Below are 21,642 nucleotides of genomic sequence, written 5' to 3' on the forward strand. Positions count from 1 at the left end.
ATCGTAATCAAAACCGAAATGCTTCCAAACTCTAGCTTTTAATTCTTGGGAGAAAATCTGTCTCTCCTTAACTTCCACTGCCGCTATCCTCACCATGTGCGTTCCTTTAAGTGTCCGGGCGGCAGGCGTGCCATTTACTTTTGTTCCACAACCAGTGGTATAGTATTTCTGTCATTACATTATTATGGAAAATAATCGTTTTTTCAATATTTATTAATTGTAATCTAATCGTCACGTGTCAAACCGCGATTAATCTATAATAATCTAATAATCTAATAATAATGTAATGTTGTATTGGCACACCCCTAATGTTTAGGTCCCCAAAAATGCAATTGTTTTCGGAGAAAAAGAATCATTTCTACAGATTCAATTGCAGCGGTCGCTGCTTGGGCCATAATAACAGTAATAATAATAACAATAATAATAATAATAATAATAATAATAATAATAATAATAATAATAATGATAATAATAAATATGTGTAAGACGGCAGATACTGTAGGTGGAATCATCACTATGCTATTGATATGCTTTTGTTCATTCTGTGGTTTTATTTATGTTGTGCGCTCTAACCTTCCCGCAGGTAACCAGCTCTCCTGTCTCTATGGATATGAATGGTCTATCGGTACCCACAGAGTTCTTGTCCCGCCACAACTCAGATGGGGTCATCACATTTGTTGACCCACGCTGTATCAATGTCATCGGTTATCAGCCTCAGGTAAGGATACGAGGACTTGGGCATGACAATCACAAACCTTTTGGCGAAATTTGCCGTTTTGAAAACCAAAATAGGTGACCTATGCGAATCGTGCAGTTCCCATGAGAAAATATTTTGGGGGTCTTTCTAAGTTGTGACTGTGCGGGAATGTTGACAGTTTTCCATGGTGCACTTGAACGCTGCAGTGTACGCACACAAGAACTCGAATCGCTTACATATTGTACTTTTCCCGAAAATCACTTCATAGTCCAACATATGACAACTCCAATTTGATCAAAATATTAAATGGTAAATGGAGTGCACATAAATAGCCCTTTATCTTCATCATATGTTAACTAAGCCTGACATGTTTAATTGTCTCATTCAACATACATACATACATATATATATATATATATATATATATATATATATATATATATATATATATATATATATATATATATATATTATATACACACACACACACACACACACACACACACAACCCCTAGCAAAAAGTATGGGATCGGCAGTCTTGGACGAGCACTCAGACATTTTATTCTGTAGCTCAAACTCAGATAAAAAGCATGAAACAGTCGTAAGGTCATTCTAAAGTGCAACATCTTGGCTTTCAGAAGCATTAAAAGAAATGAAGAAAAAACATTGTGCTGGTCAGTAAATGTTACTTTTATAGAGTAAGTGCAGAGAAATAAATATGGAATCATTCCATTTTGAGCAGAAAATAAGGACACACCCAGTCAATTTCTTTTCCTTAATTGGGCACCTGCCTCAAATGACATCTGCTCGTTAGTCAGCAGTTAAAAACAGTGCAGTTATGACACCTTGGAGGGCTGCTTGACCAAGTGGATTGGCAAGAATCATGGCTCCAACAAGAGTGATGACTTTTGAGACCAAAGACAGGATTGTCAAACTTGTTGAAGAAGGTAACTCTAAACGTATGTCTGCCAAAGATGTGGGCTGTTCACAGTCAGCTGTATCGAAGATCTGGACCAGGTACAAACAGCATGGGAAGGTTGTTAAACTCAAGTGTACTGGTAGACCAAAGAAGACATCTAAGTGTAACATTGACTGACCAGCAAAATGTTTTTTCTTCATTTCTTTTAATGTTTCTGAAAGCTAAGATGTTGCACTTTGGAATGACCTTACGACTGTTTCATGCTTTTTATCTGCGTTTGATCTACAGGACTGGTGATTCCATACTTTTTGCTAGGGGTTGTGGGTTGTGTGTGCATATATATATATATATATATATATATATATATATATATATATATATATATATATATATATATATATATATATATATATATGGGAGAGTGGGGTATTGTGAGACACCACCTGTATCTCGGAAAAAGAGCACATCTGTTGTTATGTGACCAATTAATTATAGCCCCTCACATTTCATCTTGGCCATAAAGAAGATGACTGGATTGTGCTGAGGTATGCATGCATTTTGTAATGCTGCCCATTATATTATTATTATCTTATTAGAGATTGCAGGTTGTTTATATGCATTGCTGTAACATACAAAAATGCACACTATTGTGGGTTATTTAGTATAAGCTTTTTTATATTATATTTATATATTTGACTTTTTTTTTGTATCGCCAACCTCCCCACATCTGTGTAGTTCAATGTGTGTCTTATTCAGCATGTTTGTGTTTGATTTATGTTGGTATTTGTTTTTATTTTTTTTCTAAACTAACTTTAAATTGTGTAAAATAACATCCAGAGCAATTCCGTGTACAAGTTACATTGCTCATCTGAGGATTGCTTGTGAAATTTACAAATTTATATGCTTTGATTGTGGCCGGCTGATTAAGTGATTTTTTTTTTTTTTTTTTTTTAAACCCTTACAAAATCATCTCACGGGCTGGTTTCAACCCCTTTGCAGGCCTGATCCGGCCCACGGGCTGTATGTTTGACACTGGTCTAGAAGTTTGACTACGAACCATGCCAAAGCGAATAGCAATCAACAAACCTACAAAAGAAAATCCTGATCAACATGAAAAAGAATAACATCCCCGGATCCTAACCCCACGGAAGTGCAAGGAAAAACTTAAAAACCCCGCAAGAAACGTGTCAAAACATTTCATTCTACATCTGACACTTGGAACAGTAGGACAAAAAAAAAATATTTGAGAAATATCATGGTTTGTCCATTTAGTGTCCGACACCTGGAGGTGCAACTCACAGAGGTTTACAACAACTCTTTTACTTCTAAATCTTCCCGTGATTGGCCAAATAAGAGTACATGTGTGGAGTTGATCAATTACAGTTGTGACATTTGAGATGTTGCTTGATACGTTGTTTTAGATATGCGAAAGTATATATTTTAACTGTAACTGTAATATGTATATTTATGTACTTGTTTCAAAGGACCTGTTGGGGAAAGATATTCTGGAGTTTTGTCATCCTGAGGACCAGGGTCACCTGAGAGAAAGTTTTCAACAGGTAATTCAATTACAGTGTTTCCTTTACATTCATTCAGGAGCAGCAGCCCACCACTCATAAATCCTAGCTGCTGCTTCAAATTTCTGATCAAAGCTGTTGGAGCCTGGAGGGGGGCTAAATGAACTTAACTTTCATGTGTCCCAATGATCCATCCATCCATTTTCTTGACCGCTTACTCCTCACAAGAGTCGTGGGGGGTGCTGGAGCCTATCCTAGCTGGCTTCAGGCAGTAGGCGGGGTACATCCTGAACTGGTCGCCAGCCAATCGCAGGGTGTCCCAAATACCTAAGTAAAAATAATTGTATGCATAAAATGTTTTGGTGCTCATAAAAACAGGACAATTTATTGTGTTGTTTGTTTCCGGCTTAAAGCCTTAGCATATTTTTCAGAATTGTCTGAAACAGTTTTCAACCAAATGAGACACAGAACTTCTATAGGAAAGAGTGTTTTCTCTCAATCAGGATGAACAGAAACTCGCTAATATTACTGATTTCCTTGGAATGGTCCACAACTTTATGAGCATCAATGTATAATTTTCAAGTTGAGACTCTGTTGTGAGGATTCAAAATATCGAATTTTGTCATTTTGCAGGTGGTTAAGCTTAAGGGTCAGGTGCTGTCTGTGATGTACCGTTTCCGCATGAAAAACAGGGAGTGGATGTTGATCCGAACCAGCAGCTTCACCTTCCAGAACCCCTACTCCGATGAGATTGAATATATCATCTGCACAAATACCAATGTTAAGTAAGTTACTCATGCACACACAATCAAGTGCCATACAACAATAATGCAGTGATACATCTGCTGTGCTAAAAACTGAAACTACTAAAACTTGTCATTAAATGGGTCAGTCACAATTCTATCATCCATTTTCTTTTGCTTATCCGGGGTTGGGAGCAGCTTTAGCATAGAAGCCCAGACTTACCGCTTCCGAGCCACTTGCATCGAGCTATTCCAGGGGCTTTCCCAGGTTAGCAAGGAGGCATATTCTCTCCAGTGTTTTCTGGGTTGTCCTCAGGGCCTCCTCCCAATGGGACGTGCCCAGAACACCGCACCAGGGAAGGCAGGAAGGCATCCTCTAAGCAGATGCCCAAGCGACCTTATCTGCTTGCTTTCGATGGGAAGGAACCACAGCTTGACTCTGAGTCCCTTCCAGATGACCGAGCTTTTCACCATATCTCTAGGGAGAACCCGGGAAACGTGGAGGAAAATCATTTTAACCGCTTCTATCTATGATCTTGCTCTTTCTGTGAGGGTAGGAATGTAGATCAACCAGTAAATCGAGAGCTTTGCCTCTTAGCTCATCTCCTTCTTCAACACAGTAGATACAGAGTCCGCATCACTGCAGACACTGCACTGATCCTCCTATCACATGAACAAGACCCCAAGTCACAGTTTTCTACCTTTAAACTGACAGTGTGTAATATTTAGCGCCATTTTGTGATAAACTAATAATTTATTTAATTTAGAAACCCAATAGTGAGTTCAATAATATGCAAAAATGTCACATTTGCATGGGTCATTCAATAAATATGGTAAAGTTTTGCGTAAAAGGACTCTTAATACAAATTGAAACATTTTTTTTATTTTTCAACATAGTCTCCCAGCACTGTCACACACTTTTCCCATCTGTGCACAAGCTTTCGTATTCCCTCAGTGTAAACATTTTTGGACTGATCTCTCAGGCAGTCTCTCACAACATTTGACATTGTCACTTTCAAACTTCGTGCCTCTCGTGAATGTGAAGGCCAAAGTATCTGAATGACCCTCGTGACGTGGTGATTTTTATAAGTGCAGCAGTGGTTTTGTCAAATGATTTTGTGTAATGTAATCTTTGTGACTTAGAACAATGATCAGAAGATATTGGCATCTCCACAGTGTTTAACATATTATTCACCAGTGTTTGATAAATGCAGCCAAAAAGGACTGTATTCATATACAATGAGAGATGACAGTGTATTAGTTTAGATAACACTTTGTCGGTTCTTGAAATGTGGGTTTTATTACAAATTCACTAATAACCAGTTGAAACATCAAACATAAATATTCAGGGTGATTCAAAAAGAATGACCCGATTTCATGATCAAATATTTCTTAAAGATCACCTGAAATGAGCTATGCAGCAATGACAGCAAACATCCTCTGGGCGCCCTAATACTGTATCAAAAGAAATGTTCACGAAATTGTACCTTGTTGTAGAGTTGCAGTCTCCACTAGTCAGGTCTACTAGCATCAAACGAGAGGATTTTGGTGGGCATGGCCAAGGCTCGCCAGACTTCCGTGTGTTTTTTACGACAGAATGAGTTGGGCGTGGCCAAGTGTGCTCCTGTTTAAAAACAGTCTTCACGTTATATTGGCAATGGTTTTGCATGCTTTACTTTCAATAGTTGGAACCGATCCCGGGGTAAGTGAAAAATGTTCTGCTAATCCACGTTTGTATTGTCTCAAATTCCTGAAGCAGTCGTCAGTTAAATGTCTGCCACAAACTGTCAGGGCTGCTAACCCTCCTCATGATGCACATTTTCCCGGTACAGCTACTGGGATTGACACCCCTGTACCGGTCGAACCATAAAGGCCTCAGTATGCTTCTGCGAGAGGCTCGCGCGGAGGTGTTATTAGGCTTTATGGCGTAGCTCCGCTCGTGTGTTTGCCTTCCGACTTGCGCGCAATACACATCTGTGTCTGCTGGAGTTTCACACCAAGTCCCGCTGTCGCTATGGCTGGGACACCACAGAGTGGCGATTCCTTTGCATTTTATGACGGATTCAGGAAGTTCAATTTAATTCAGAAACACGAAACAAAGCCGGGGGGAGAGTAAGTTCATCACCGTGGCAATTAATTATTGCCAATTTGCACCGGTGTCTGCCGTAAACTCACCAAAACACAACAGCCATGCGCTTAGCGAACAGAGTTTTTTTTTTTTTTTAAGTTATTGTTGTTTTCCGCCTCTCGTCCCAGGCACATATCCACGTGCACAGCCGTGGTCTCCGACCAGGAAGTCGATTTGCGCCACCAGTTGCTTTCATGGAAACTATCTGGGCGGGGGGCGGGGAGAGAGAGAAAAAAAAGAACGCCATCGAACGGACCAATCAGAAGCGAGCTACGCCCCGCCATCTACGGCGTTCAAGGATTGGCGACGTGTGCACCGCAGCCGGCCACGAGCGACGCGGCACTTAAAATTCATGAACGCCGCAGATCATGTGATCTACGGCGATCATCAACGCGAGAGCAAACGTGGAGGCATAAATTAGGCTTAAGTCCTGCGGAGAAAATGAACACATCCCCGGAACCGGCTCGACCTCGGCTTTCCAACGGCGTCAGTGCCGGCTCTCCACGACCCTCTGGATCAGACATACAGGACTGCGAAATCGGCCACCCCACTTGCGGGAACTAACAAACACATTTTGGGAGTTGCTTGGGCATATTTAATATATAAATACAGTCCAACCACAAGCCTTTCTGTGGCAGAAGAAAAAATGTTTTTGTTGTCCTCTGTACAATCTGGTTCAGAGCAGTTCCTATGGGGTTGTTTTGCTGCCATGCTGTCCTCCTGTGGCTGATGCTGTTTGCTCCGGCGGGGGGAGGGGTTGAAAATTGTGAGGGTGGAGTTTGCGCTGAACTAGTGACGTATAAAACCGAAAAAGGTGGGGTTAGTGACGTGTAAAACCGACCTACTAAAACAGCCCATTTGAGAGTGCTATTTGACCTACTTTGATACAAACCATAGAAAAGGGAAACATGGATCGTTTATCTTACAACTTGGGGACTTTGTCAGTCTCATAAGGCATTTTTATGACCAAAAAAACCCCAAAAAGTGAACATTTCATATGAGGGGACCTATAAGTAAATGTATGAATCAGAAGGAGGGAATTGTCACTGTGACACTGCATCTGGCAGTGACAGCAAAAATATGCTCTTTGTGCTTGGCCTCCGAGATCTCCTGACCTCACAGTTTGTGATTTTTTTTTTCCTCTGGGGGTTTGTAAAAGATAAAGTCTTTGTTCCGCCATTACCAACTGACCTGAAAAATTTAAAACATCAAATAACAGCGATCAATTCAATTGATCCCGATGTGCTTCAACGTGTTTGGGAAGAATGCTCATACTGCATTAATGTTGTTCAGCCATATTGAGCACTTGTAACATGTAAAATAAAACTTGACTGTTAGTAGAATACTTTTATTATGTGTCATTTGATCATGCAATAGGTCATTCTTTTTGAATCACCCTGTAAAGTCAAACACAAAGCTGTATAAAAATCTAAGAAAAATGTAACATCTGTGTAGCTTACCACCACTTTGCTCATGTTTTATGTTTCTTTGCAGGCAGCTTCAGCAGCAACAAGCAGAGCTGGAAGTTCACCAGAGAGACGGTCTGACTGCTTACGATCTTTCCCAGGTAAACTGTTGAGAGATTATGTCCTCAGTTGATTGTTTATATGTCCTCATGTGTAATGTTGCGCTTGTGCCACTGTAAGGCGCTCGAACACTTTTCTTTTATCGGTGTTTATCTGTGTTATCTGTGTTTATTTGTGTTCTATTACTATAAAACATGGAACCTACCAAAAGAAAGATTAAAGTATTTTCTTTCATCCGAAAATTTCTGTTTCCGTTTTGCAGCAATTAGCACCAGAATATAGTTAAGTTTAATCATTATTCACACATCTACCATAATTTCCGGACGATAGAGCGCACCTAATTATTAGCCACACCCATTACATTTCTAACGGAAAAAGCATTTTGTACATACATCAGCCGCACCTGACTATAAGCCGCATGTGCCCACATTGAAAAATGAGATATTTACAAAGAAAGATGGTAAGCAGAAAGAGTTTTCAAAGGTTTAATAATATACCTTAGCTTTTCTTTCCAAACAGTGCCTGTGACGCGGCAGTAACACAGCAGCAATGCGGTAGTAACTAACAGGGCTGGTTAAAAATAACATACCGGTAAAAGTCACTGAAACTGAGACTTCTTGTATTTTCCATGATGAGGGTCTGTTCATGCTAATTTTATTCATGCACAAAGCTCCAAGTTACATTAAACTTACGTCTTCCTCGACACATATATTCCATCTGTCTCACGCTTACCTTTTCTACTCGAGCGCCCCTGGTGGCCGTTAGAAAAAATGCATAAATTAGCCGCATCATTGTATAAGCCGCAGGGTTGAAAGCGTGTGACAAAAGTCGCGGCTTATAGTCTGGAAGTTACGGTATTTAGAATTGTGAGTAATTTAGCTTTTTTTCCAACATGGCCCTGGTTGATCTCCGTTGATCTGCTGCCACCTGCTGGCCATTTGTGTAATAACTACAATTCCTTCAACCGTTCTTTGCAGTTGAGATGCTACATCAAAGCCTTCTGTATGCTCTAGCATTAAAAAAAATAATATATTTTTTTTTTACGTTTTTGGGAGCGAATGAGTTTAAATTTGAAACACTCTTGTCATCCCAACTGCCAGGTTCCTGTGGCCAGTGTGAGCAGTGGCGTGCATGAGGCAGGGAAGAACATTGACAAACCAGAAGCCCTTTTCTCCCAGGAGAGAGACCCACGCTTTGCTGAGATGTACACTAGCATCTCCGGCTGTAGGTCTTACTCACACACAGTTATACCCCCATATGAGATGTTGTTTTTATATATATATATATATATATATATATATATATATATATATATATATATATATATATATATATATATAATCCTATTATTTATTGTTTACTAAGAACTGTAACTAGAGAGTTGTTTATCAATGAAATCCCAACATGCGCGTAATATACCATAAACAAGCTATAATTCGTCGGAAAAGACCATTATTTGGCAACCCCAGAGGCCACCTAGATTTGCACGCCGTATAGACCTTTGGCACGTGACGTTACAGTTATGATAGGAACACCCCCTCCGGGACGCTGGCCAGTAAGAGAATGACTTGCCTATATTGACACCATTGAAATTGTGTCGTCCTGTATAGATTATGTTCTAAAATGGTCATATATTCCTGCGCAGTCGGTTGTGCAAACAGACAAGGGCTTAAACCAGGAGTGTCAAACCGGATCAGGCCCACAAAGGGGTTTAATCCGGCCTGCGAGATGATTTTGTAAAGTTAAAAATTTTTAATGTCGGACTAATTATTAATTGATCAGTTGGCCACAATCAAAATATATAAAATTTGTAACTTCACAAGCAGTCCTTGTTTGGGGGAATTGTACTGGATGTCATTATTTTACACACAACTTAAAGTTACGGTTTGTTTAATTATTATTAGTATTTTTAATCATAGACCGACAAACCTGTTAAATACGACACAAATTCAATTACTGGTAACACAAATAGATATGACAAGGATTAGCGTCCGATAAGGTCATTAACTGCGCCATGCAATGCATTCTGGGAACAATATATATCAAAAACAAGTAGCTTTAACACGTCCAGGACTCCGTTCCATTTGCATTTGTATTATTTTTGGAACAGTATGATTACAGTTGAGCTCCATAATTTAGGGCTGGCACACAAATAGCGAAAATCTGCGTATAATTGACGACAATAGTTTTTAAGTTATATACTGTTATTTTACCGATGCGGCCCACTTGGTAATACAGTCAAACCTTGGTTTTTGAACATAATCCGTTCCAGAAGGCTGTTCCAAAAGCGAATTGTTCGAAATCCGAAACAATTTTTCCCATTATAATTAATGTAAATAATTTTAATCCGTTCCAAGTAAAAGAAAAACAGTTTTCCAAGTTGTTGTTTTTTTTTACTATTTTACACCATAAAATGCACTGTATGCTGTTTACCATAAACAGAAAATGGTAGAAATAGACACTGTTTTATTTTAATAGAAGATATCCTATCTAAAATGATGAAAAAAAATAATAATGCACTTGCTTTTTTGGGCCCATGATTAGGGGCTAATCCACGGAAGAAAAAAAAAAAAAAAGGCAGATTTGCGTGAATAACAATGAACAGGTCTGCTCCAAATGAACTTTGAACATGAATGTGCTTAGGAGGAAGCATCCTGGGCATTTGAGTTAGCTCGACACCCGAGTGAGTCGCGTGGTACGCTCGGCTTTTTCTCCCGAGTGAGTCGCTTTCAGGTACGCTCGGCTTTTTCTCCCGAGTGAATCGCATGGTACGCTCGGCATTTTCTCCCGAGTGAGTCGCGTGGTACGCTCGGCTTTTTCTCCCGAGTGAGTCGCGTGGTATGCTCGGCTTTTTTCAGTTTGGTCGAGAGCCGATTTTTTTGGACGAGTTCTGAGACCTAAAATTCTCGAATTTTCTGTTCGAAAACATATTTGGTCGAGAACAGAAGCGTTCGAAAACCGAGGTTTGACTGTATATTTCCTCCATGCAGCCCCTGAGCTAACATTAGTTTGACAACCGTGGCTTAAACCAAATGTAGCGTTTTGTCGGATACCTACTGATGAAGATAAAAGACGGTGATGGGTAAGCAGCAATCACCCGTAAGGACTCCAGGCAGCCCTCACAGAATTTGCGTATTTGCAGTGATTGTTTTTTACGAGTTTAGTAGATCAATGTTCATTTATTTTACTAGCAAACATACACTCTGACAAAGATTGGAACAGAGGTGTTTCAAATCACATTAACGAGCCAGATAGTTAGCTTCCATTCCAACTGAACACACAAGCTTAGTTTTTAAGTGTACCTCAAACAAAGTATTGTCACGATGGGGGTGTGGTGGATGGACCCAGAGGCGGAATAACCAGGCAGGGAGAAGTGGAATGACAGCAACCAGAATGACTTTATTGACAGGATGAAATGGAGATAGACCTGGCGTGACGAAATGGGGCAGAACTGGCATGACGAAAGAGGGCAGAACTGGCATGATGAACGGGGGGAGAACTGACATGATGAACCTGGACTGACTTAGTGTGGACAGATGTGGAGACTTAGCGTGGACTGCATGACTTGGCAGACTTAGCGTGGACTGGATGACTTGGCAGACTTGGCGTGGACTGGATGACTTGGCAGACTTGGCGTGGACTGGATGACTTGGCAGACTTGGCGTGGACTGGATGACTTGGCAGACTTGGCATGGACTGGATGACTTGGCAGACTTGGCGTGGACTAGATGACTAGGCAGACTTGGCGTAGCGTGGCAGACTTGACAGACTTGGCGTGGCGTGGCAGACTTGACAGACTTGGCGTGGCGTGGCAGACTTGACAGACTTGGCGTGGCGTGGCAGACTTGACAGACTTGGCGTGGCGTGGCAGACCTGACAGACTTGGCGTGGCGTGGCAGACCTGACAGACTTGGCGTGGCGTGGCAGACCTGACAGACTTGGCGTGGCGTGGCAGACTTGACAGACTTGGCGTGGTGTGGCGTGGCAGACTTGGCGTTGCGTAGCAGAATTGGCAGACTTGGCAGACTTGGTAGACTTGGTAGACTTGGTAGACAGACAACACTGGGATACTACATTCAAGCAAGCTAACATGCAAACATTCAAACAATGCTCCCACACCCGCGTGAGACAAACACCACTCCCTTATACCAACACTAATGACACTAACAGGACACACCTGGGAGACACAGCAAGCAGGGGGAACCAATCAGCAACACACACGGGGAAGGGAAAACACAAGCAGGTGGACAAGGCTAATGATAACGAGACTGGGGAAAAACACACAAGAACACCAGACAACCAACACTCACCAAAATATAACAAAAACCCAACCCCAACCAAACTGAAACGTGACAGTACCCCCCCACCAAGGGACGGCTCCCAGGCGTCCCTAAAACAAAAACAGCCAAAACGGGGAGGGCGGGGACGGGAACGGGAGAAAAATAGCCCTCAACCAGGGTAGGAATAGGAGGACACAAGGGGGCGAAAAACAGCCTCACACAAAGCCATAAACTCCGCATCCGGGGGAGGCCCAGGAGGAGGCATAATCATTGGCTCAGAGGGCTGAAACTGGGGTTGCTCCGCCAAGGGCCAGTCCCCGCGGCGGGCCCGCCTTTTGCGCCGCCTGGCGCTGGGTCCCAGATCCGCCGCCGTGACTGTGCTGGCCGGGGCAGACCCCAGGCCCGGAGACTTTGACCGGAGCAGAGACAAGGAAGCTGGGGACTTGACCTGGGGCAGAGACGAGGAAGCTGGGGACTTGACCTGGGGCAGAGACGAGGAAGCTGGGGACTTGACCTGGGGTAGAGACGAGGAAGCTGGAGAAGGCGGCAACTCTGCCGTGACGAGGGGACCTGAGATGCCAATTGGCCGCAACAAGGAGACCTGAGACGCCAGGGGCTGCGTCGCCCCGGAGCAGAGAGGCCACGGGCTGCGTCGGCCAGGGACAGAGAGGCCATGGGCTGCGTCGGCCAGGGACAGAGAGGCCAAGGGTTAAGCAGCACAGGCGAAACGGCCAGGGGCGGCAGCGGCACAGGCGAATCGTCCAGGGGCGGCATTGGCACAGGCGTTGCGGCCAGGGGCTGCGGTGGCAGCGGCACAGGCGTTGCAGCTAGGGGCTGCGGCGGCAGCGGCACAGGCGTTGCGGCCAGGGGCTGCGGCGGCAGCGGCAAAGACGTTGCGGCCAGGGGCTGCGGCGGCAGCGGCACAGGCGTTGCGGCCAGGGGCTGCGGTGGCAGCGTCCGGGGGCGGCCAAGGCACAGGCGTTGCGTCCGGGGGTGGCCGAGGCACCGGGACCAGGGCCTGAAGTCGGTGGGGCGCCGGGACGGGGACCTGAGGCCGGCGGGGCGCTGGGACGGGGACCTGAGGCCGGCGGGGCGCCTGGACGGGGACCTGAGGCCGGCGGGGCGCCTGGACGGGGACCTAAGGCCGGCGGGGCGCCGGGACGGGGTCCAGAGGCCGGCGGGGCGCCGGGACGAGGTCCTGAGGCCGGCGGGGCGCCAAAACTGGGATCTGACGCCGGCGGGGCGCCAAAACGGGGTCCTGAGGCCGGCGGGGAGCCGGGACGGGCTCCTGAGGCTGGCGGGGAGCCGAGACGGGCTCCTGAGGCCGGCGGGGAGCCAGGATGGGCTCCTGAGGCCGGCGGGGAGCCGGGACAGGGACTTGGCGCTTCCGCTGGGTCCGGTTGGTGGGAGCATTCTGTCACGATGGGGGTGTGGTGGATGGACCCAGAGGCGGAATAACCAGGCAGGGAGAAGTGGAATGACAGCAACCAGAATGACTTTATTGACAGGATGAAATGGGGATAGACCTGGCGTGACGAAATGGGGCAGAACTGGCATGACGAAAGAGGGCAGAACTGGCATCATGAACGGGGGGAGACTGACATGATGAACCTGGACTGACTTAGTGTGGACAGATGCGGAGACTTAGCGTGGACTGGATGACTTGGCAGACTTGGCGTGGACTGGATGACTTGGCAGACTTGGCGTGGACTGGATGACTTGGCAGACTTGGCGTGGACTGGATGACTTGGCAGACTTGGCGTGGACTTGATGACTAGGCAGACTTGGCGTAGCGTGGCAGACTTGACAGACTTGGCGTGGCGTGGCAGACTTGACAGACTTGGCGTGGCGTGGCAGACTTGACAGACTTGCCGTGGCGTGGCAGACTTGACAGACGTGGCGTGGCAGACTTGACAGACGTGGCGTGGCAGACTTGACAGACTTGGCGTGGCGTGGCAGACCTGACAGACTTGGCGTGGCGTGGCAGACTTGACAGACTTGGCGTGGTGTGGCGTGGCAGACTTGGCGTTGCGTAGCAGAATTGGCAGACTTGGCAGACTTGGTAGACTTGGCAGACTTGGTAGACTTGGTAGACAGACAACACTGGGATACTACATTCAAGCAAGCTAACATGCAAACATTCAAACAATGCTCCCACACCCGCGTGAGACAAACACCACTCCCTTATACCAACACTAATGACACTAACAGGACACACCTGGGAGACACAGCAGGCAGGGGGAACCAATCAGCAACACACACGGGGAAGGGAAAACACAAGCAGGTGGACAAGGTTAATGATAACGAGACTGGGGAAAAACACACAAGAACACCAGACAACCAACACTCACCAAAATATAACAAAAACCCAACCCCAACCAAACTGAAACGTGACAAGTATAAGACCTATAAAAATAAACTATGAAATATACGAACAAGTACAAAAGATCATTCCCATGCATTATTAGAGCAGAATAAAAGCAATACACAAGAAATATGGAAAATGCTAGATCATGTAATTAAAAACGATACGATTTTATAAACGATAAATATATTATAATTGATTAAGTTTCTGACATAGCCAATAATTTTAATGAGTATTTGTTTAACGTGGGCAGTAACTTGGCAAACGAAATGCCAGAGCCAAGAAACGAACATGAAATAGACTAGACTAAGTGCAATTTCTGGAGAAATTGCGTGGGAATGCTGAAAGCTGAATGCTAATAGCTGATTGCTAAGCTGAATGCTAATAGCTGAATGCTAATTAAGGAAATTGAAAGATGAATTATCTGAAAATTACAAAGTAATTAATTATTAATTAGTACTAGTAGTAGTAGAAAAAGTAGTAGTATTACTAGTAATTATTAAGTAGTAACTAGTTAAATGACAAATGCAAGCCCATCCACCCATCAGTTAGTAGTCAGCAGTAGTCACCTACCATAAATTACAAGTACAGTAAAGTTTTTTCATTCAACTATTTAGAAGCAATGCCTATATTCCTCTTTCAAGTCTTGGGGTGCTGGTGTTGAAAAAAAAATAGATTATCAGCAAACCAGCTAAAATCAGCACAAAAAAGTATGCCATGTCAGTCTACTTGGCACAAAACACAACTCCTCGTCCAATCACATAAGCAAGATGTTGACACTCACTTCAAAGTGTCATCTGATGCCAAAAGGTATTGCTGTATGGAGCCACATGCATGTAATCATCTCAGTGAAAATATGGATTATAATCGGGGGAAAAAAGTTCATGTCAACTGACATTTAATGAAATGGATGTTAACTTCTTGTATTATGACTTCTGAAATTAAAAAAAAAAAAAAAAAAAAAAAAAAAGATTGCGCCAAATTAGATTTGAACCGACGCATTGGGTGGCTAGGGTAATAAAAGGAAAATGCTTTACCACTGAGCTAAGAGTTTTACAAGTGTAACAAGAGCAAATGGTTGTTGTCATGAGATTTTAGTTTTAACTAAAAAATGCGGGTTTAATCCTATAAGATGAACATTTTACTTCTGAACTCATTACATTATAGTGAGTCTGCATTGTTGTACTTTACAGTAAATCTGCGGTGTGTGTTTTAAATAAGCATGAGCTTCATTTAATCCTGGGGGCACATGCGCCACCATGCGGTCAAACTCCCAAATCACATGAAGAGAAGCAAAAACAAAAAACACTAATATGGCTCCAACACAGTATGTGTCAAAATCTACCTTTCGTACAAGACATGGTTGGGTACAAAACTGCTTTTATTTAATTTAAAAAATAAAAACACGTCCTGTGCCTTTCGCAATGTCTGTTTTGCGTGTGTGTGAACGTGTTTGGACTTCTGTAGTTGCCGTAGTTGGCGATCCAAGATGGCCGATCTTCTGCGCATGCAGTGGTGGGTCACCGATAGCGTATTGACACCATGCTTTAGTTGAAACAGAATCAACGGACTTCCATAAGTCCGTGGACGAACGGCGCTCGGCGGAACAGCATTTTGGGATCAAAATTTGCATTGTCAAGCGTACCGGAACGCTGACAGACTGTGACAGTACGCTCTTTGCACATTGAGAAATACCTGAACGCTCAAGGGAGATTTTTAGAAGTGCCGGAGCGCCGTACCGGAGCGTTCCGGCACACTTAAAACACTGCATAAAATAATTTTTAAAAAAAATAAAAAAATAAATAAAACACCCACTCACTCTGACTAGCAGATGGCAGCATTGTATCTCTTTTCAATGAGATCCTGTGGACGCTTGCTTCAGCAAACACGTGTTTTTCCACCGAATGAAGTACGGCCTCGGAACAACATATCCAGACACTTCTTGTCGCGATCGCTCGATACTTGCACTTTACAAATTTTGACAAGAGAAAATGGCTGTTAAAAAAAATATAAAAAATGAAGGTACCTGACTGGGATCATACCGGTGATATCATGGTTCGTAATGCAGAGTTCTAGCCGATCAACCACGGGCATGTCAAGTGTTACTCTAGATCAGTATTAATCAGGTGATTCATGGAGGGCTCGATCTGTAACCACGTTTTGTTTTTTTACTTACAGAATTGATGGATGCACTTATGGTTAGTTTATTATTTTTTAATGTAAAACAATTGAACAATGTGCATTTCTGAAATGAAAGTTGGGGAGAGAAAAAAATAACATTTCCCCACCGGGATTCAAACTGGGGACTTGGTGTTTATATAATGACCCACTCATGCATATTTACCACGTGAGCTACTTAACTTGGTTGAAAATCAGAGGGAGTTGGTCTATTTGTCTTTCAAAGTATTGTCTGATGCTGAGCGGCATCAACGCTGATTGAGGACCCATGCGTTTTATAATCTCAGTATAACGCATTTCCTGATATGATAGTCAGCTGGTATATCACTTAGCGTAACTGCGAAGGATACATTTACAGTGTACAGTCGGAGGTGTGATTGAACGTGCGACCTCCTGGTTACTGTACAATGCACTCTCCCAACTGCGCCACTGAGCAGTATCAGAGAACCGGTAATGATGGTTAGTTGGATGTATGGAAGTGGGCGTGGAAAGTGGGACTTAGAAAAAAAAAATCAGTGTCAGTCCCATTAAAAATGAATGGGGAAAAGTTGATCTTTAACATTAAATTGTGCGAGTACTGTAAATAATGTGGACAGACGATATATACCCTGAAAGGCGTGAATTTTCTCAGCAAGTTGAAATTTGAACAGTGTAAATCGGAAGTATTAGGTGGGAGTAGTTTGACTGCAAAAAAGTGAGGAGAATAAAATGCTATAATATCCATCCATCCATTTTCTTGACCGCTTATTCCTCACAAGGGTCGCGGGGGGTGCTGGCGCCTATCTCAGCTGGCTCTGGGCAGTAGGCGGGGGACACCCTGGACTGGTTGCCAACCAATCGCAGGGCACACAGAGACGAACAACCATCCACACTCACACGCACACCTAGGGACAATTCGGAGCGCCCAATTAACCTGCCATGCATGTCTTTGGAATGTGGGAGGAGACCGGAGTACCCGGAGAAGACCCACGCGGGCACGGGGAGAACATGCAAACTCCACCCAGGAAGGTCCGAGCCTGGACTCGAACCGGAGACGATGCTATAATAAGTAAGATGAAAGAATCTCAATAACATATTGAGCTTTCAGCATTCCCACAACAAGTACATTGTAAACAATTCATCCACTATGCTGCTTAATGTTGTTAATGATACAGAAGTATTAAATGTTGTAAAAACATTAAAAACATTAAAACATTAAAAACATTAAAAAATAAAAAGTCTCCTGATTGTTTTAACTTTGATATGACGCGAATAAAAAGTATTATAGAGTATATTGTGTGACCTTTCAGATATCTATGCAATTTGTCATTCAAAACTGGTATATTTCCATCAAATATGAAAATAGCAAAAGATATTCCTATTTTATAAAAGTGGAGAAAAACATACATTCACTAATTATAAACCAATATCACTGTTGCCACAGTTCTCAAAAATTCTAGAAAAATTATTTTCATACAGACTGGACAATTTTACTGAGAAACATAAGCGCTTAAGTGAAAAGTATGGATTTAGAGAAAAACGGACCACCTGAGTACTGTGGAGTTTGAATTAAATACAATAAAATAATTGGTTTGACATGAACAAATTATCATTAAATTTAAATAAAACCAAGTTTATAGTTTTTGGCACTAGACAAATCACTCATCAAGTCAAAATTATGGTGAATTCAATTGAAATAGAAAGGGTGTATGAAAACAAATTCATTGGAGTAGTTCTTGATGATAAATTATGTTGGAAGCCACATATAGAAAATGTTAAAAGGAAAATGTCAAAAATCATATAAAATTAAGGATGTCCTGAACATGAAATCATTATATACATTATACAGTTCATTATTATTACCATATCTGATCTATTGTGTGGAAATCTGGGGAAATGCATATAAAACAAATACTAATTTTGTTTTCAAATGGCAAAAGAGAGCCATAAGAATTATTAACCGATCAAAATATACAGAATCAACACATCCACTATTTATGAAATTAAATACAGTCTTCCCTCGCTATAACGCGGTTCACTTTTCGCGGTCTCGCTGTATCGCGGATTTTTTTAAGTGCAATTTTGCATATTTTTTTACAGTAATATACCCATTTTATAAAATTTATGAAGGTTTGAACATTGTCAATGTTTGAACAAGAGAGAAATGGGAGAACATGTAAATGCCTCTATGAGAAAAGTGTATAAATTGTGCGGTCGGGGATTTTTGAGCCTTAAAACATTTATAAGAGTTGTAAAACATAAAGCTAACTACTTCGCTGATTTCATTTATTGCGGGTATTTTTTGGAACCTAACCCCAGCGGAAAACGAGGGAACACTGTACAACAAAATTTTACGACTTGGTTTAGTTTAAATTAGCACAAATAACGTATAAAGTATATAACAATCTACTCTGCCACAGTCCTCAGACGTTGTTTGAAATTAGACACAGTCCTTATGATATCAGGGGTACAAGTGTGTACAAAAAACCCAAAACAAGAACAAATATTAAGCAAAGGTGTGTTTCTGTAAAAGGTGTTAATTTGTGGAATAATTTGGGGATTGACCTGAAAAGATGTGACACTTGTTGAATTGAAAAAGTTGTTTAAAAAAAGTGTTTTAAAAAATTACTTATGTCAGACATGAGCTTGAAAATTGTATATGTGCACATGAGTATGATTTATAAATGTATTATGGTATATGTCTAGGAATTTCATGTACATATGTTGCTGGCAAATGTATGCATGTCTAAGTGCACTAGTATACATGACCAGGTTTATACATTTTTTATTTTAAAAAATATTAACCTAGTATTGTATTAATAATGAAATAAGTCTAAATATACAACGTATAAGGGGTAGGACTAGATAAGTTTTTAACTTCTTCCTACTCCCTTTTGAACATGTAAACTGTGATTAATTAATGATTGTATAAGGTTCTCCTTTTCTTTTGAATTAGTATTTTTCTGCTAATTGTTTAAATGTTCAATCAATCAATCAATCAATCAATCAATCAATCAATCAATCAATCAAATCAATCAATCAATCAAGATAAGAACAATGAGTATTTATATCCACTAAATTCAACTCAGGTTCAACCTTAGTGGATTTAAAGTGACAGCACCATGAAAAATCTACTTTTTGGAGCTTTTAGCCGTGTTAAAATGCTAATTCCTCTATTCACCCCTCCCAATCTGAGAAAACTAGTTGTTTGCACTCTTTGAGGTCATACGGTGCGGACACACCCCCGTACCGCCCACTTTCTCTGAGACCTCCTTGGGATAGTGACGAAAGTAGCCTTTATCAGTCAACATTCTGTACAAATGAATTCAAAGCAATCAATTATCCTTCACATTTACAATGCCAAAGTAAAATGCAATTGGATGTATTAAAATCCCACAAAGGTTCTTGCTGAAACTACGAATAAAACTTTTGCACTGTTGAACCTAACTGTTAGTGTGCTCACTGTGTAAGCAGCAAATCCCTGGTTTAAAAGCAGCCCAGGTTTATTTATTTTTCCTCCTTCTTTCCTCTCTCTTCGTCCCTCTCTTCCCTTCCTCCGCCACGATTTCTTGCTACAAGGGGACGTTTTGTTTCAAATGTTTACTGAAGAATTGGCTTGCGTCAAGTTGCGTGGCGTACTAGAGGAGTGCTCAAACGCAGAGCTACAACAGCAGACTGCAGTCGGCTTGCAGGGGGTGTGGTAATCACACGGGGAGAGGCGGGGTTTTATTGAACCGGGCGTTTTCCTTCCGCGTTACAAGAATAACCAACAAAACACCGAATATTTCATAAAAAAATTACATCGCCATGGTGACAAAGGTAAGATTTAATCATTATTTGCCTATAGTTAACTTTTGGAAGGGCTTAAAATACTGTGGTGTAATCCCTTATACACGTGTATACATATATATATATATATATATATATATATATATATATATATTTATATATATTAGTGCTGTCAAAGTTAAAGCGTGAACTAATTAATTAATCACAAAAAATTATCGCATTAATCATTGTATTACCACAGATAAATCACACTATTAATTTTGAACGAAGATGATCCTTTTTAGCAAACAGCAGATGGTTACGTTAAATCTAACTGTTCGAGTTTGAGCAATAAAACATAACTACATGCATTAAAGTAAAGCATTTAATAAATGTTTACATATGCCGTAGGTCATTTGTTCCCACTTTAAATTATGTAAGTAATTAATTGATTAGAAAAAGCAGGACTAGCGTGTGCAGTGGATATAAATTTTTGAAGATGTCTTCAAAACATTAAATGTCGAAAAAATTAACACATAACAGGTGGGCTTCAAATTTAGCAGGCAAAATATGTTGTGGAAAAAAAGCTTTTTTAAGTCATTGATTAATCATGATTAATCAAAATTCTAAGATGTGATTAATCTGATTAAAAAATTTAATCGTTTGACAGCTCTAATATATATATATATATATATATATATATATATATATATATATATATATATATATATATATATATATATATATATCACTCTATACTGCATTAAAACAATGGTATCGATATCAGTGAGTCCTCACAAGTAACATGCCGATACCATTAATTCCAACACTAATAAAGGATTTTGAATGCAGCATCTTGTGACCTGCTTGTGCACGACATTCACTGATATGTGACATGTTCACTGCATGCTGATCTACAATATCCTATTGGCCCTTGAATGCTCTGAACCAATGACAGGACAGCTTTTTCATGTTGAGGGAAAAAAAAAACATTAGGTATTGGTATGGTATCGGGGGCCAAAAAACGGTATCGGAAAAACACTAATTTTAAGCCCTTCCAAAAGTTAACTATTGGCATATTATGACTACCACAACATCTTGATAATTATTGTATTGTGAGGTTTATATCGTGATGATATTGTATTGTGACATTTGGATATCGTTACATCCCTAATACTGTTGATACGCAACTGCGCCTTTCCCTGTCTCATCTCGTTTGTCAGCAAACGGGCATCGCCAGTCACGGATTGATGGCCCTTCTATGATTATTGAATCTGGAGAGTGTGAGAATGACTCGGATTCATCAAAAAATGCTGTTTTTAATTGGGGTCATTGCCATAGCCTGTGGCTATAATCCGGTGTGGTGTGTTTACATGCATGTTCCCATGTGATGTTCCTTAACATGCACTGTCCCTACCAAATAAATAGATTTCAATTGAAACGTGGAGACATCAAGGCTTCGCTCCTCGCTGACAAATATGACTGCGAGCAGTAGCTGTCATGGCGTCTTGACAAAAAATTTACGGGAACTATTACAGTCTT

The 21,642-nt window shown here is 41.6% G+C and overlaps 1 protein-coding gene and 1 long non-coding RNA gene across 7 annotated transcripts in view; one reads left to right on the forward strand and one right to left on the reverse strand.

Annotated features, from left to right (window-relative positions):
* The window catches only part of arnt2 (aryl-hydrocarbon receptor nuclear translocator 2), a 485,407-nt gene that overhangs the window by 328,244 nt on the left and 135,521 nt on the right, over positions 1-21,642 (forward strand). For all 5 annotated transcript variants that reach the window (XM_077518274.1, XM_077518275.1, XM_077518278.1 and 2 more), the window contains exons 10-14: positions 584-718; positions 3,101-3,175; positions 3,767-3,918; positions 7,499-7,571; positions 8,631-8,754. In XM_077518274.1, the coding sequence (XP_077374400.1) occupies positions 584-718; positions 3,101-3,175; positions 3,767-3,918; positions 7,499-7,571; positions 8,631-8,754 (559 nt within the window). The remainder of the gene's footprint in view (positions 1-583; positions 719-3,100; positions 3,176-3,766; positions 3,919-7,498; positions 7,572-8,630; positions 8,755-21,642) is intronic.
* Positions 1,980-21,642, reverse strand: part of LOC144017033 (uncharacterized) — a 168,441-nt gene continuing 148,778 nt past the window's right edge. The window contains exons 2-5 of one of the 2 annotated variants that reach the window (XR_013283064.1): positions 7,465-7,576; positions 4,100-4,354; positions 3,806-3,897; positions 1,980-3,460 (exon numbers count right to left, since the gene is read on the reverse strand). This is a non-coding gene — a long non-coding RNA (uncharacterized LOC144017033). Of the gene's footprint in view, positions 3,461-3,805; positions 3,898-4,099; positions 4,411-7,464; positions 7,577-21,642 lie in introns of those variants that run through there. The other variant, XR_013283063.1, reaches the window with a different exon arrangement.

The sequence above is a fragment of the Festucalex cinctus genome, chromosome 4 (genome assembly GCF_051991245.1).
Source record: "Festucalex cinctus isolate MCC-2025b chromosome 4, RoL_Fcin_1.0, whole genome shotgun sequence".
Taxonomy (NCBI): domain Eukaryota; kingdom Metazoa; phylum Chordata; class Actinopteri; order Syngnathiformes; family Syngnathidae; genus Festucalex; species Festucalex cinctus.